The sequence below is a fragment of the Cetorhinus maximus genome, chromosome 8 (genome assembly GCF_964194155.1).
Source record: "Cetorhinus maximus chromosome 8, sCetMax3.hap1.1, whole genome shotgun sequence".
Taxonomy (NCBI): Eukaryota; Metazoa; Chordata; class Chondrichthyes; order Lamniformes; family Cetorhinidae; genus Cetorhinus; species Cetorhinus maximus.
The window spans coordinates 68,367,074-68,381,024 of NC_135886.1; the positions used below are offsets into that span (position 1 = coordinate 68,367,074).

Sequence of the window (13,951 nt, forward strand, 5' to 3'; positions counted from 1 at the left end):
TAATCTTTTCAGGCTATTTACTCCAGCACAATTATCCGCCTGGATCCTGGCAAGATTAAAGACATCCAATCAATGTCAACATTGCAGGTCAAGGACAACCTACAAAGATGCTTAGGTTTGTTCAGTTTCCCAGTGGCATACATTCTGAGCTTCTCAGAGAAGGCATCTCCATTAAAAGACCTGTTGAAAAAAGACATACCGTTCCTATGGCAGGATGAATACCAACATTGAAACAAGCTGAGTCATGTCTTCAATATTATGATGCACAGAAAACTACCACACTTGAAGTAGACAAATCACAGAAAGGTCTTGGTGCATGTCTTGGTCCGGATAGCAAAAACCTGTTGTATTTGGATCAAAAAGTCTATCGTCCACACAGGAAAATTATTCGAATATCGAATGTGAAATTCTTGCACTTGTCTTTGGGATCTGCAAGTTCCAAAGATGCTTATTCAGGAAAGAATTCATGCCTGAGACAGACCACAAACCCTTAGAAATAATCTGGAAGAAACCGCTTACTAGTGCACCACCTCAATTCCAAAGATTACTCATTAAAGATTCAAGGTTATAACTCAGTAATCAGATGGTTCTCTCAGACACTCTGAGCAAACTGCCTAACCCTGGAAAGGCACAAACCACACCACTCAACTTCCAGGTTGATGAAGTGTGTTCAAGCTTAGAGGATGGCTACAACATTGACCTGATGTGTTTTGGTCATCACAAGCGAACTCCAGAGAGAGACTTCTCAAGAGCCAGTACTCAGAACCTTGTGACAGATCATTAAATATACATCATAACAGGAAGTGATGTAATATGTGTTCTAGTCAGTCTTATACAGTCAGTCATTAGCATGTGTAAACAGAAGCAAGAAGTCTCCCAGTAAAACTCTGTGTCAAACCTCTATGCCGGCCTTTTGACTGTTTATATTAGTCTAAAACCCAAGATAATACAACATTCCCCACAAGTGAAAACTACTTCTATATATTTACCTCATCACACCCTTTTGTAATCTTAAAGACCTCTACTAAATCACCCCTCAGCCTTTTCTTTCCTAAACAAAAGAACCCCAGCCTATTCAACCTTTACTAATCTGTATAGCCTCTCAATTCTGGTATCATCCTTGCAATTATGTTTTGCATCTTCTACATCCTTTTAGAACATGGACATTAGAACTGTTCACAGTTCTTCAAGTGAGGTATAACTAAGGCCTGTGCAAGTTTAGCATTATTTTGGTTTTCAATTCTATCCCCCTAAAAATGAATCCTACTGCCTTGTTTGCTCTTTTATGGCCTTCTTAACTTGTGTTGCTACTTTAGTGGTTTGTCTATACTGTCAGATCCCTTTGTTCCTCAACCCCAATTAGAAACATAGGAGCAGGAGTAGGTCATTCAGCCCATAGAGCCAGCACTACTGTTCAATTAGATCATGGCTGATCATCTAACTCAACCCCACTTTCAAATGCTATCCCCATATCCCTTGATGTCATTAGTATCCAGAAACTTATCTATTTCTGCCTTGAACTGCTCAATGATTGAGCTTCCACAGCCCTCTGGGTAGAGTTCCAAAGATTCACCATCCTCTGAGTTAAGAAATTCCTCCTCATCTCAGTCTTAAATGGCGTGCTGTTTATTCTGAGACTGTGTCCCCTGGTTCTAGACTAACCAGCCAGGGAAAACATCCTATTTACATCTCCCCTGTCACAACCTGTAAGAACTTTGTAAGTTTCAATGAGATCACCTTTCATTCTTCGAAACTCTAGAGAATACAGGCCCAGTTTCTTCAATCTCTCCTCATAAAACAATCCTGCCATCCCAGGGATTAGTCTGGTAAACATCTTATCTTCCAAAGACTATTCTTATTTTAACCCTTCCTACCAAATTGCAGCACCTCACAGTTATGTAGAAATTCATTTACCAATTAGCAACCACTCTACAAGTTTATTAATGTCTTTTTGTATTGTATTTGGAGAAAGTGAATAAATGTATTCCTATGTTCACATCTCTCATTCAGTTTTTATGGTTTGTTGATGAATCAATGGAATCACTTTTTTCAAAAACATTCTCGCTGCCATTTTTCCTCAAGGTAACTGAAATTTCGAAGCCCAAAATCATTTTTTAAACATCTTTTAAAAAAACCCAGCCTCAAAAAACCTGGGCTTCAACTGAATGGCTTCACTTCACCACAGCTAAGAAAGAGCTTTGCAGAGATTACCAGCATGCAGTCAACACATTACTAATATGTATTGTTTCCAAAATTTTCCAGCCTGCAATCTGTTTATCAACAGAAAGATGAAAGGATATGTATAGTCGGCCTGGGAGCATTTAAGGGTTCCTTTGCTTTTTTCCAAAAGACTTTGAATGAAACTGGAGAGTGAATTCTTGAAGCTTTTGTTTTAGGCAAGTGATGAAATTAAATAAATGCATTTTTCTGTTGCAAATTACTCACAGGCCAACACGCTTTTTATTATTATTGTGGTTTATTTGTTGAAGGGCTATAAAATAAGAGATTGTTTACAGGGAATGATTTAGACAAATATCTCATTTGAGTGGATCAGGTATTGGTGCCAGGATTCAATAGGTGGAATTTTATGCCCTCTCTGGTAGAGTGTTTGGAGGTGAGGAGGGCATTTAATCAGGTGGGAGGGTGGCGTGTGAGCACCCTGCCACCTTCCTACTTCCACCAAAATTAAGTCCGGGGTGGGAAGGCTTGGGGTCAGACTTCTCGCCAGCTGCCAGTTGGGGCCCTTAAGTGGGTAATTAATGACCACTCATGGGCCTCATCCTGCCATCAGGGGTCTCTTGTTCATAGGCACTCAGTGCCTAATCGAGGGATGCAGCATTGGGAAGAGGGTGCGGAGCCGCTGAGAGCCATCTCCCTGCCCTTGCTTCCATCTTCACCCCCCCCAACATCCCCTGTGACCCCCCCCACCTCACAAAACCCCTCTAGGTTGGGTTGCTCCGCGATCCTGGGCCTCCGATGGCTGTCTTTCCAGCAGCAGCCATCACCTCCCCGATGACACTGGTGAGCAAAAAATGAGTTGCCAGTCTCTGATTGGCTGGCAACTCTTGGTGGGTGGGATTTCTGCCCCTGGGGTCATTGTTCCTGGGGAAGGCCTGCTGCTGGCATAATTTGTTGCCATGCTGCTCAATTGTAAAGAACTGTTGTAAATTACAATGTAATTGCATTGTATTGTGAATACATATGAGCTTTTAAAAATAATGAACAATTCCATAAAACACACAGTTCTCAGGAATAATTCAGGAAGGGAGAATTATGCACATTGTCTTTCTGTGAATTGACAGGACACATTGTCAGTCATAGACACCTTTCAACTAGGTAAACATTTTGACATAGGGGCCTATTCTCCAATGGTTAAGTCCACATGTTGCACTACTGAGCTAGAATTTAACTTACTGCATATGTGGCTCACGTACCACTATGAAGGTTTTGAACACAACTTGTCAAATCTGTATTTTAAATTGTATCCCAGGTAAATGATGTTACTGTTCCTATGCCTTTCCTGATAGAACCACGGTTAAAGCTAGTCTGCAAATGTTGTATGGTGGTCCAAAAAATGCATAGTCAGTTAGCATCTGAAAAGAGAAAAGGTAGTCATGCATTTGTGGTGCAGATCGTTTATCAGAGCTGCAGGTTCAAATGAAAAGAAAGTAGAACATTTACTATGCAAGTCTGTGCTGGCAGTTTATTCCACGTGAGACACCTAGTCAAACCCCACGCTCCTGTTCAGTCTCCATACTCACTAATATACCTTCATAAAGCAATTGGCTAATTTCCCTTTAAAAAATTGAAGCATTCTGTTTCAACAACAATTTGTGGTCAAACATTCCACATCCTAGTAAGCCTTTCTATTAGGATTGTTTTCCTACACTCTGGTTTATTTATTTTTGCAATTATCTAATATTTGGTTCTTCTTAATGTTGTCTCAATGACCAGTGGAAAAAAAATTACTATTTACCTAATGATCTTGAAGATCTCTATCATATTGCTCCTTAACCTCCTCAATTCTAAAGACAGAAATGCCCCAACTTGTCACGTTCTTCATCCTGGTTATGTGATAAAAGGATTAGCACCTGAAATTATAACATCTCTCTTTTCAGGTGCTGGCAAAATTAAGAGTTAATATCCTGAAAAAATCTATTTTATTTCACAATTCCAGCATAAACAGGTTCCTTTTTAAAAACATATACTGTAGTTTAAAGTTGCTGCTATGGATATTGCAGTGCTCAGTATTATGTTTAGGATTGCTGTAAACCTGTTTTAAAAAGAGGTCTTGACAGCATGAATGATGAAGTCTGAAGTTGGCACAGTAAATAATTGCAGAAAGTTTGCTATGTTTTTTTGGGATTAATCTTTCCAGGCTGGCTCATAATGATTTATTTTTTCACCACCATCTTGTGACCATACTGGACAAATGGAATGAATTAAAACATCCTGTTTATATTTTTCTTTGTAGACACTGAGCGTGCAGTGCAATTACTTGCAAAGTACTGCAAGAATCTTCCAGAACTAGAGGAGGAGCAACTCCGAGTGGCAATTGGGAAAGTCACAAACATTTTCAAAAGTGATTTGTTCCGAGCACTATTAGGTAACTCTCCTTACTATACGTTGATATTAAAGTTAACTACTTGTCAAACCTTTCTGACTTGCACAGTAGTTCACATATATTTTGAGGAGCTAGTCAGCTCAAAATTTAGACGTATAGCACTTGTTTTTTGAGAACTATGAGTGGTCTTAGAGGCCAAAATAATATCTGTGGTGTGTACGTATACTTCTGGTGTGAATTGCATCGGACGACATATTGGTGACGGTGTTAGCATCTGCGCAGTGATTGTCAGAAGTATGCAGAGTAGCCAGTACATGGTGTCAGTGTGTAATGCTAAATATGCACTCAGCAGCAGGAAAGACCCACCTCACACACCACCCAACCATCCACCCACCCTCGACCAGTACTATTTAAAGGGATCATCAAGTAATTTCAGGTTAGCAGCTGATCGATTTCTACTTAATGTTGCTTTGAATGTAGAGGTGTTTGGTGCTTTAGATTTTTGTTAAATTTGCTAAAATCCACAGGAGGGGTGTGACATGTGCTGAAGGAACTAGTCCTGACTTCAAGGCTTCTGCATTAACCAGTTGCACCCAGACATAGGTGCACTAGTCCACATTCCCCTTGGAATATAGTATGACAGAGAATTAACAGAGCAGAGCAGGGCAGGCTGGAAGAGGGAGAGGAGGGGATGGGCTCTGATCAAGAAGCCACATGCACCCAATGCATTTAGAGAGCAATTCTCCTACCTGAAGCTCAGCAGGAAGTAATGTGTGCTTCACTAAGGAGGTCCTCACTGAAATCTGCCAACCACTGCAGCCACAACTGCAACCTCAGAGCAGGGCAATGTTCATATTGCTACAGGCTGTGAAGATGACTGTGGCAATGAACTTTTATCTGTCTGGTTCCTTCCAGGCTGGAGCTAGAGCTGTTTGCAACATATTGTAATTGGCCATCCACTGTTGCATAAGGGAAGTAACTGAATTTCTCTATTAAAAGAGAGCTAACTACATTTCATTCTCTTGCCTGAGAGCAGCAGGCAGAGCGAGCATGTTGCTTTACTCGGACTGCAGTCTTCCCCATGTTGCAGGGTGTCATTGACTGCAAACACGTTGGCATCATGCATACAATGAAAGTCATGCTGCCAAATGCAGTGTGATAAAGCAGACAACACTGAGTTGGAGTCATGTAGCAGAATGACTGACATTGCTTATCAAAGCCAATCAAAGCTTGAGTCTGGGATGTACTCTCATTGCGGTCAGAGGAAGTTCTACAAGGACACTCTGAAGGCCTCACTTAAGTTTTATGTCGACTTCAAATCCTGGGAGAAGTTTACCCAAGATCACTACACACGACAGAACCAAATAAAAAATGGTGCAACCTCCTTCAAAAGCAAGCGCATACCAGAAGCAAAGAGAAAATGCAAGGAGAGGAAATCCCCAGCCAGCAACTCATCCAAAACTCAATCATCTGCAGTATCCTGTCCTATTTCCAACAGAACCTTCGGGTGCAGATCAGCCTTACCAGTCACCTACATACTCACCGGAACCGTACCAAACACCCCTGATAATGAACATGGTCATCTTCGCCTGAAAGGATGATCAAGAAGATAGAGCAGATCAGTGATGTGCTAAAACAATGCTTCCGCTGCCTGGACCCCACTGCAGTATTTAGCAACTGGATGTCAAGATTCTTGGTGGTCTACTGTATGCTGTACAACCTTACCACCATGAGAGCACAGTCTTTGCCACCAGCAATACAGCGAGCAGCGGACGAGCAGGAGGTGGAGGAAGAAGAGAAAAAGGAAAGGAGGCAACCTAGGCAGTCGCTTTCATGCAGGGTTTTCCGTGATCAAATTATTCTATTGTGTTATCAGCAAATGCAACTCCAATTCTCTATTCGCCACACCTTTCCTTCCCTCTATTACTGACCATCACAATGTCTATTTGGTCACAACGTAAATAAACAAAAAAATACATTCCAAACCAAATTTATAAATCCAATCATGCCATATTCCAAGTCAACTAGTCACCCCTGCACATTCACTTATTGTCTGTCTTCCATATGCCTTTGCCTGTCCTAGAGTTCCTACTCAATGTGTGGAATTTAATGCAGGCCGCTGGAATAGGAACTGTGGCGGCTATAGAATCACATGAGAGGTTGTGTGTCAGAGGCCTGATGTTGGGAACTGAGGGCTGAATCATGTGGGCCTTGGGGAGGCAGTGAGGTGGTGATGTCACATGCATCCTTTATGCATGCTAATATGTTACCCCTACACCATGAGCTCTTATTTTGTGTTGTCACCTTTGATGCAGTGCCTCAGTAAATGCCTTCTGGAAATCCAAGTCCACCACATTTACATTTACTCTTTATCCACATTGCCTGTTACTTCCTCAAAGAACTCTAATAAATTAGTTAAACACGATTTCCCTTTCACAAACCATGTTAAGTCTGCGGATCCCATTATGATTTTACTAAATATCCTGCTATAACCTCCTTAATAATAGATTCTAGCATTTCCCTATGGTAGATATTAGGCTAGCTGGCCTATAGTTTTCTGCTTTCTGTCTTCCTCCTTTCTTGAATAAAAGTGTTACATTTGCTATTTTTCAATCTGCTGGGACCCTTGCAGAATCTAAGGAATTTTGGAAGATTACAACCAATGCCTGTATTATCTCTGCAGCCACTCCTTTTAAGACCAAAGGACGCAGGCCATTAGGTCGAATAGTTTTCCCAGTACCTTTTCCCTGGTGATAGTGATTGTTTTAAATTCCTCCCTCCCTTTCGCCTCTTGATTTTCAAATATCTTAGGAAGTTTTCCAAATCTTCTAGAGTGAAGACAGACACAAAATACATGTTCAACACCTCTGCCTTTTCATTGTTTTCCATTACTAATTATTCAGACTCACTTTCTAGAGGACCAGCAGTCTATTTTTACCTTTTCCTTTTTAAATATTTGTAGAAACTCTTACTTCCTGTTTTTATATTTCTAGCTAGCTTTCTCTCGCACCCTAATTTCTCTCTCATTATATTTTTAAGTCATTTTCGCTGGTTCTTAAAATCTGTCCTGTCTTCTGACCTGCCACTAACCTTCACAGAATTGTACAATGTTTCTTTCAATTTGATAGGATCCTTAACTTCCTTATTTAGCCATGGATGATGCATCCTGAAAGAGATTTCTCACTGGGATAAATCTTTGCTGAGAGTTATTAAATATCTCCTTAAATGCCTGGCACTGCATCTCCACTGTCCTACCTTTCAACCTAGTTTCCCAGTTCACTTTAGCCAACTCTGCCTTCATACCTTTATAATTATCCTTATTTAGGTTTAAAACATTAGTCTCCGACCCACACTTCCCATCCTCAAAGTAAATGTGAAATTCAAGCAGGTTATGATCGCTGTGGCCTAGACGCTCATATGAACATTTGCACAAGAAGCAGGAGTAGGCCATTCAGCCCCTCAAGCCTGTTTCACCATTTAATAGTTCATGGATGATCTGATGATAATCTCAAATCTGTATCCAGCCTACCCCCGATAACCTATCACCCCCCTGGCTTACCAAGAATCTATCCACCTCTGCCTTAAAAATATTTAAAGACTCTGCTTCCGCTGCCTTTTCAGGAAGAGAGTTCCAAAGACACACGACCCTCTGAGAGAAAACATTTCGCCTCATCTCCGTTTTAAATGGATGACCCCTTATTTTTAAACAGTGACCCCTAGTTCTAGATTCTCCTTTACCAAGAGGTTATTGATTAGTCATGTCTCATTGCACATTACCAGGTCTAGAATAACCTGCTACCTGGTTGGCACTAGAATGTGCTGCTCTAAGAAATTGTCCTGGATACAGTCTCTAAATTCATTTTCAAGGCTACCTTTGCCAATTTAATTCACCCAATCTACATGTAGATTAAAGTCACCCATGATTATTGCAGTACCTTTCTTACATTCCCCCTTTATTTCTTCTTATATACTCTATCCTACAGTGTAACTATTGATAGGGGGCCTATGAATTACTCCTGCAAGTGACACCTTTCTTATTTCTTTCCTATTTCTTATTTCTACCCAAACTGATTCTCCATCTTGTTCTTTCAAGCTAAGATCGTCTCTCACTACTGTGTTAATGCCATCCTTAGATAACAAAGCTACCCCATCACCTTTTTCCAGCTTCCTGTATCTGCGAAATGTATGTATCCTTCAATATTCAGGTCCCAGCCTTGGTCACTTTGCAACCATGTCCTTGAAATGGCTATCAGATGATACATATTTATTTCTACCTGTGCTAACAATTCATACAGTTTGTTATGAGTGCTGTGTATATTCGGATACAGAGCCTTTAACTCAGTCTTTTTACCATTTTTGCAATCTCTGGCCTTATCTACTGGAGCACTCTTAAGTTTGTACTCTCTGTCTTTCTGGTTATCAGTAGCCAAATCATTACCTTGCTTTATTATCTTGTTTAATTTACCATATCTTTCTCAGGTGATCCTTCCCCCCCAATTTAGTTAAAGCCCTCTCTACCACCTTAGTAATACAGCTCACCGGAACACTAGTCCCAGCACAGTTCAGACGAAGAAGGTCCCACTTTCCACAATACTGGTGCTAGTGCCCTATGAATGGAAACCCATTTCTCCCACATCATTATTTAGCCACGTATTCTTCTCTGTAATCTTATTTACCCTACGCCAATTTGCTTGTGGCTCAGGTAATAATCAAGATTTCCTTTGCAGTTCTGCATTTTAATTTAGCCCCTAGCTGCTCATAATCCCTAAGCAGAACTCCTTTCCCAGTCCTAACTATGTCATTGGTACCTATGTGGACCACAACAACTGGATCCGCCCTCTCCCACTGCAAGTTCCTCTCCATCCCAGAGAAGATATGCTGAACCCTGGCATTGGGCAGGCAAAATAACCTTATGGACTCTCCATCTTGGCTACAGAGAACTGTGTCTATCCCCCTTCTACAGCTACTGGTGGCTGAACAAAGGTAGATAAAGGAACATCTCTTTTCCCTCCTCACCAATTTCACACATAAACCAATTTGGCAACTACACACTTTGTCTATGTCTCACTCAGACATAGTCTCCTCTCTGTGCTTCCCCTTACTCAATGCAGGTTGAAAAAACCCTGTCTGCTTATATAGAGCCTCTGATGAGTTGCTAGCTAGCTTAGCTTCCTACTACAGTAATTAATGCCTATTAAATCAATTACTTTCAGCTGATTGACAGATAACTGCCTCTGCCAGGCAGCTCCCTGTTTAACAAGGCTATTTAACTAACTTCAATTTTTAAAATTCTATGTCAGAACCTGACTCTTCATCCAAAATTTAACATTAAATACCATCTGATAAACTCCAAAGAATTTGATTTTACAGCTTGCAGTAACTTGAGAAAAACCTATCAGAACTTACCACATGAACCAAATTCCCAACTACAAATGCTGTCTACATCTCATTCGGGCATGGTCCGCTCTCATGCATCCCTTTGCAGCATCCAGCATCACTTGGATGGTCAGATTGAAAAAATACTTCATTTATATAGCATCATACAGTCATGGAGATATTACAAACTTTAAAGCTATATTTTAAAAAGTTAATAAAAGCTGTGGAGATTGCTGCAGAATACCATGTGACTTTTGCCATTTGAAGTGTAGACAGTAGAATTTTCAGCCAATACCTGATTAATTATAGACCAAACCCTACAGACAATAGTGTTTGTTGTCAACTCACCTTTTTTTACCAAGGGCATCAAAACTCAATGTGTGTTGGACAAATGTGAAATGGATCCCTTTCATTGTATTGTGATGGTCCCTCATCCAAACACAAATACCTTGGCTGTCTCAAACTCTCAAAAGTGTAAAAAGCCACAGCACAGGATATTTATCAGCCTAACACACCGCCTTATTTAGAAAAGGACTTTGAACTTGTAACAGGTCGCATAGGTGAGACAGCCTATGTTTGTGCCTGCTTTTTAAAACAGCAAGAATCAGCTCTGCAGAGATAGAGAACCCACAGAAATCCATCAACTGGCTGCGGTCAACTAAGCAGCCAAGATAATAAACAGCAATGCCTTGAAAGTGGGAGAAGGCCTCTCTCCAACCTGTTCCAACTTCAAGTTCACCTATGAACCAACCTTCTGGCAATTAAACTACAAGAAAACTCGCATCTTACTAAGAATCCACTCCTTTTCACACCATCCAAAACTGAAATAATCCCAAATCGTAACTGTTTATTTTCTTCATCTGTACCTAATATTTGTGTGAGTGATAGTGTGTGTGAGACATCACACATTTAAACCTCCGGAGCAAGTGTGGGATAATAAGTAACCTTCCTTTTATTAAAACTCACAAAAAGCTTGCTGCTGGAATTATGTAAGTTGGAACAACCACTCTGAGGGTGATAAAACACATAAAGCTCACATGCAAATACTTTGATCACAGACAAGAGTAAAACACATAAATTCTGTCCATGACAATAGCACCTTTCACAACCAGCAGATATCCCAAAGCGCTTCACAGCCAATTAAGTATTTTTCAAGTACAGTCACTGTTGTAATGTAGGAAATACAGCAGCCAGCTTGCATGCAAAAAGCCCCCACAAACAACTTTGCCATAATTGCCAAATAATCTATTTTTGTGACATTATTTGAGGGATATATATGGGCCAGGATATGTAATTTCTTGTTTGATGTTTCTAATGTTTACTGCACCTCTGTGGTGGTTAAACTTGTTGCCAAGCCTGTGGTTTTGTGGTTTTAAATGTGTTTTCTTTCTGAGGGGTTCACATTATATTGCTGTTCTTTTTATGTAAGTATTGGAACTCAAATATTCCTAAGGATAACAGACTTACCAGATTCCTTGAATGCATTTACGATAAACCTAACTTAATTTTACTTATTCAGCCAGAGACAAAATAAACAGAGCAGCACACCAATCAATACTTTGAGACACTGTTTCCACCCAAAGAAATTGTTTGTGATGGAGATGTGATGAACCATCTGCTTAGTAGATATTCCTTTGCAAATGTAAACATTGATTATTTAAAGGCAAGTAGGCATTGGTATCAGCTATATGCACTCAGCCATGTATGGTGACTCTTTAAGAGATGGCAGGTTTTATGTTATTACCAACTTTTAATTATTAAGTGGATTTTGCATAATTTTTATTGCTGTAAACTGGATTTATGTGCACATTGTAGTATTGGATTGTTCTTTATTGGATTGTTTTTATATAGTACAAATAACACAATTGTGCAATACTAGTAGGTTGTACAGATTACATTGCATATATTAATATTAAAATGCTATTCAAAAGTGTCAATAGCCAAATGGCCTCGCAGTTAGTAACCAGTGATTGTGACATGAGTTCTGTGTGAGTTTCATTAGCAAGTGTTGCCTGGGGCTGTAAATACGTTTTGTGGATGAATTATTAAGTGGTATGGTGCATTTTCAATAATTAAGAAGAAAGATAAGATTGTGGGAGAATGTACAGGCAAATTGGCATCCAACATCTGCTTGGGAATCATCTACCAACTGAATGGAGGAGGGAAATGTTTCCCCCCTTTCAAATACCCATCCCATAAACTCCAAAGAATTTGATTTTACAGCTTGCAGCATAAAATCTTCAGTCATGCATTCAACTTTCCCTTATCTGTTCAACTGGAAGTCCTTATACTCATCTTTCCATTTGTAAAAATTGGAGTTATGCGACAGTGCCAAATTTTTGGTTTCTGATTGTCAGCCTGTTTCACATGACAATAAATAGAAGTCTCAGATATAGTGAATCACTTATTGTTTTGTACATTCCAAGTTTAATAATTGCTTTCAAGTTCTATCAGTCACTGGAAATGATTGATTGCTAAGTCATGACCTAAACTGATTGAGAAAATAATGCAGAACAGCATATTCCATATCAGTGAACCTGAAGCAGCACTATTATGTAAGAAAGCTCTGGACAAATCACTCTCTTTTACCAAAATTAACATTAATTTGACAATAAAGTAAAGAAATTTGATGATGTCAGTTTATTTGGAACAGCTGCTTGTTTTACTAGGATTGTCTCCACCCTACTAGATCCTTCGGGCACAGAAATAGGTCAGCACGTCAAGGTTAATGATGTCTCATTCAACCCCAATTAGGAAATTGTGAAATATCCACATTGTTTCAGGACAATAGGACAGTGGAATGAGCTGCCCTGTTTTACCCAAGTTGTGATTTCTCATAATGAGCCTGGGTGGTTTTCACTGTTGTATGCAACAGGTAAGGATCATTAAAATACAATTTTGCAAATCTTTCTTTGAATATTTAAGGGGTTTCAAAAACCAACCAGAAATGGCAGGGTGTGGAAAAATCTATTTGAAGTGTTTTTATTTGGCACATCATTACAAGTCACAAGAAAACATTCAAAAGGCTTTAAAATAGAAACAGCAATTGGTAAGACCAGAGGTTTTCTCAGGTCCACAAGTTTATTTCTGACTGAGGTCAAGCATTTCAATTATTTAAGCGAAACACAATGGGAAGAATCGTCCCAGATTTGCACAAAGTGCGGTAATGGGTGGATAAAATGACGTTTACCCAGCGCTGTGATGGCGGGTTTTCACGCCGTATTGTCCCAAACCCACCGCATTATTTATGCATTCCCGGGAAACACGCCATTTCCATGTCAGACGGGCTCTCATTCCACCATCACCTCGCCGCTTCATCACGCCGGCCGCCATATTTAAAGTCCAGCCACGCGCACCACATTTCAGTGCACCCAGCCCGTGACTGCTGCAGAGAAGATGTCCACAAAAGGCAAGGAGTCTGCAGCCCCCAGGTTTAGCAACGCGTCACTGGAATGCCTTTTGGAGGCCATGGAGGCCCCCCGCGATGTCCTTTACACCACACTTTGTCCACAGGATGGGCAGCGGCATCGCCAACCAGGCTTGGGAGATGGCGGCAGTGGTGGTCAGTGCCAATGCCCTTCAAAATAGGACAGCCCCAAGAGAATGAATGACCTCTGTTCCGCCAGGGTAAGTCACTCTTCTCATCACTCTCAACTCACACACACACAAACCCCTCACACATCCACAGGGTCCTCATTCACTGCCAGTTCACGGGACATCACCATTCACTCTCTCACACACACCTTCATTGTCCTCATCCCATCCATGGGACCACTCACCACCCACACACCAGGCATACTTATCATCTGGCCTGGCAGGCATCCTGCTTACACTCTCTCCATCTCTACCCATGCAGGTCAAGCTGGCACACAAGAGGGAGAGATCACAGACTGGTGGAGCAATGCCTGAAATCAGGGTCCTCACGGACTTTGGAAACAGAGCCATCTAGCTGGCCGGCGATGATCTGGACCGTCCCTGTGCTGACGGTGAGGTCGGCGGTGCTCAACCAAG

The 13,951-nt window shown here is 40.7% G+C and overlaps 1 protein-coding gene across 5 annotated transcripts in view; it reads left to right on the forward strand.

Annotated features, from left to right (window-relative positions):
• The window catches only part of dlg3 (discs, large homolog 3 (Drosophila)), a 693,738-nt gene that overhangs the window by 14,971 nt on the left and 664,816 nt on the right, over positions 1-13,951 (forward strand). For all 5 annotated transcript variants that reach the window (XM_078547000.1, XM_078546998.1, XM_078547010.1 and 2 more), the window contains exon 2: positions 4,475-4,606. In XM_078547000.1, coding sequence (XP_078403126.1) covers positions 4,475-4,606 — 132 coding nt within the window. The remainder of the gene's footprint in view (positions 1-4,474; positions 4,607-13,951) is intronic.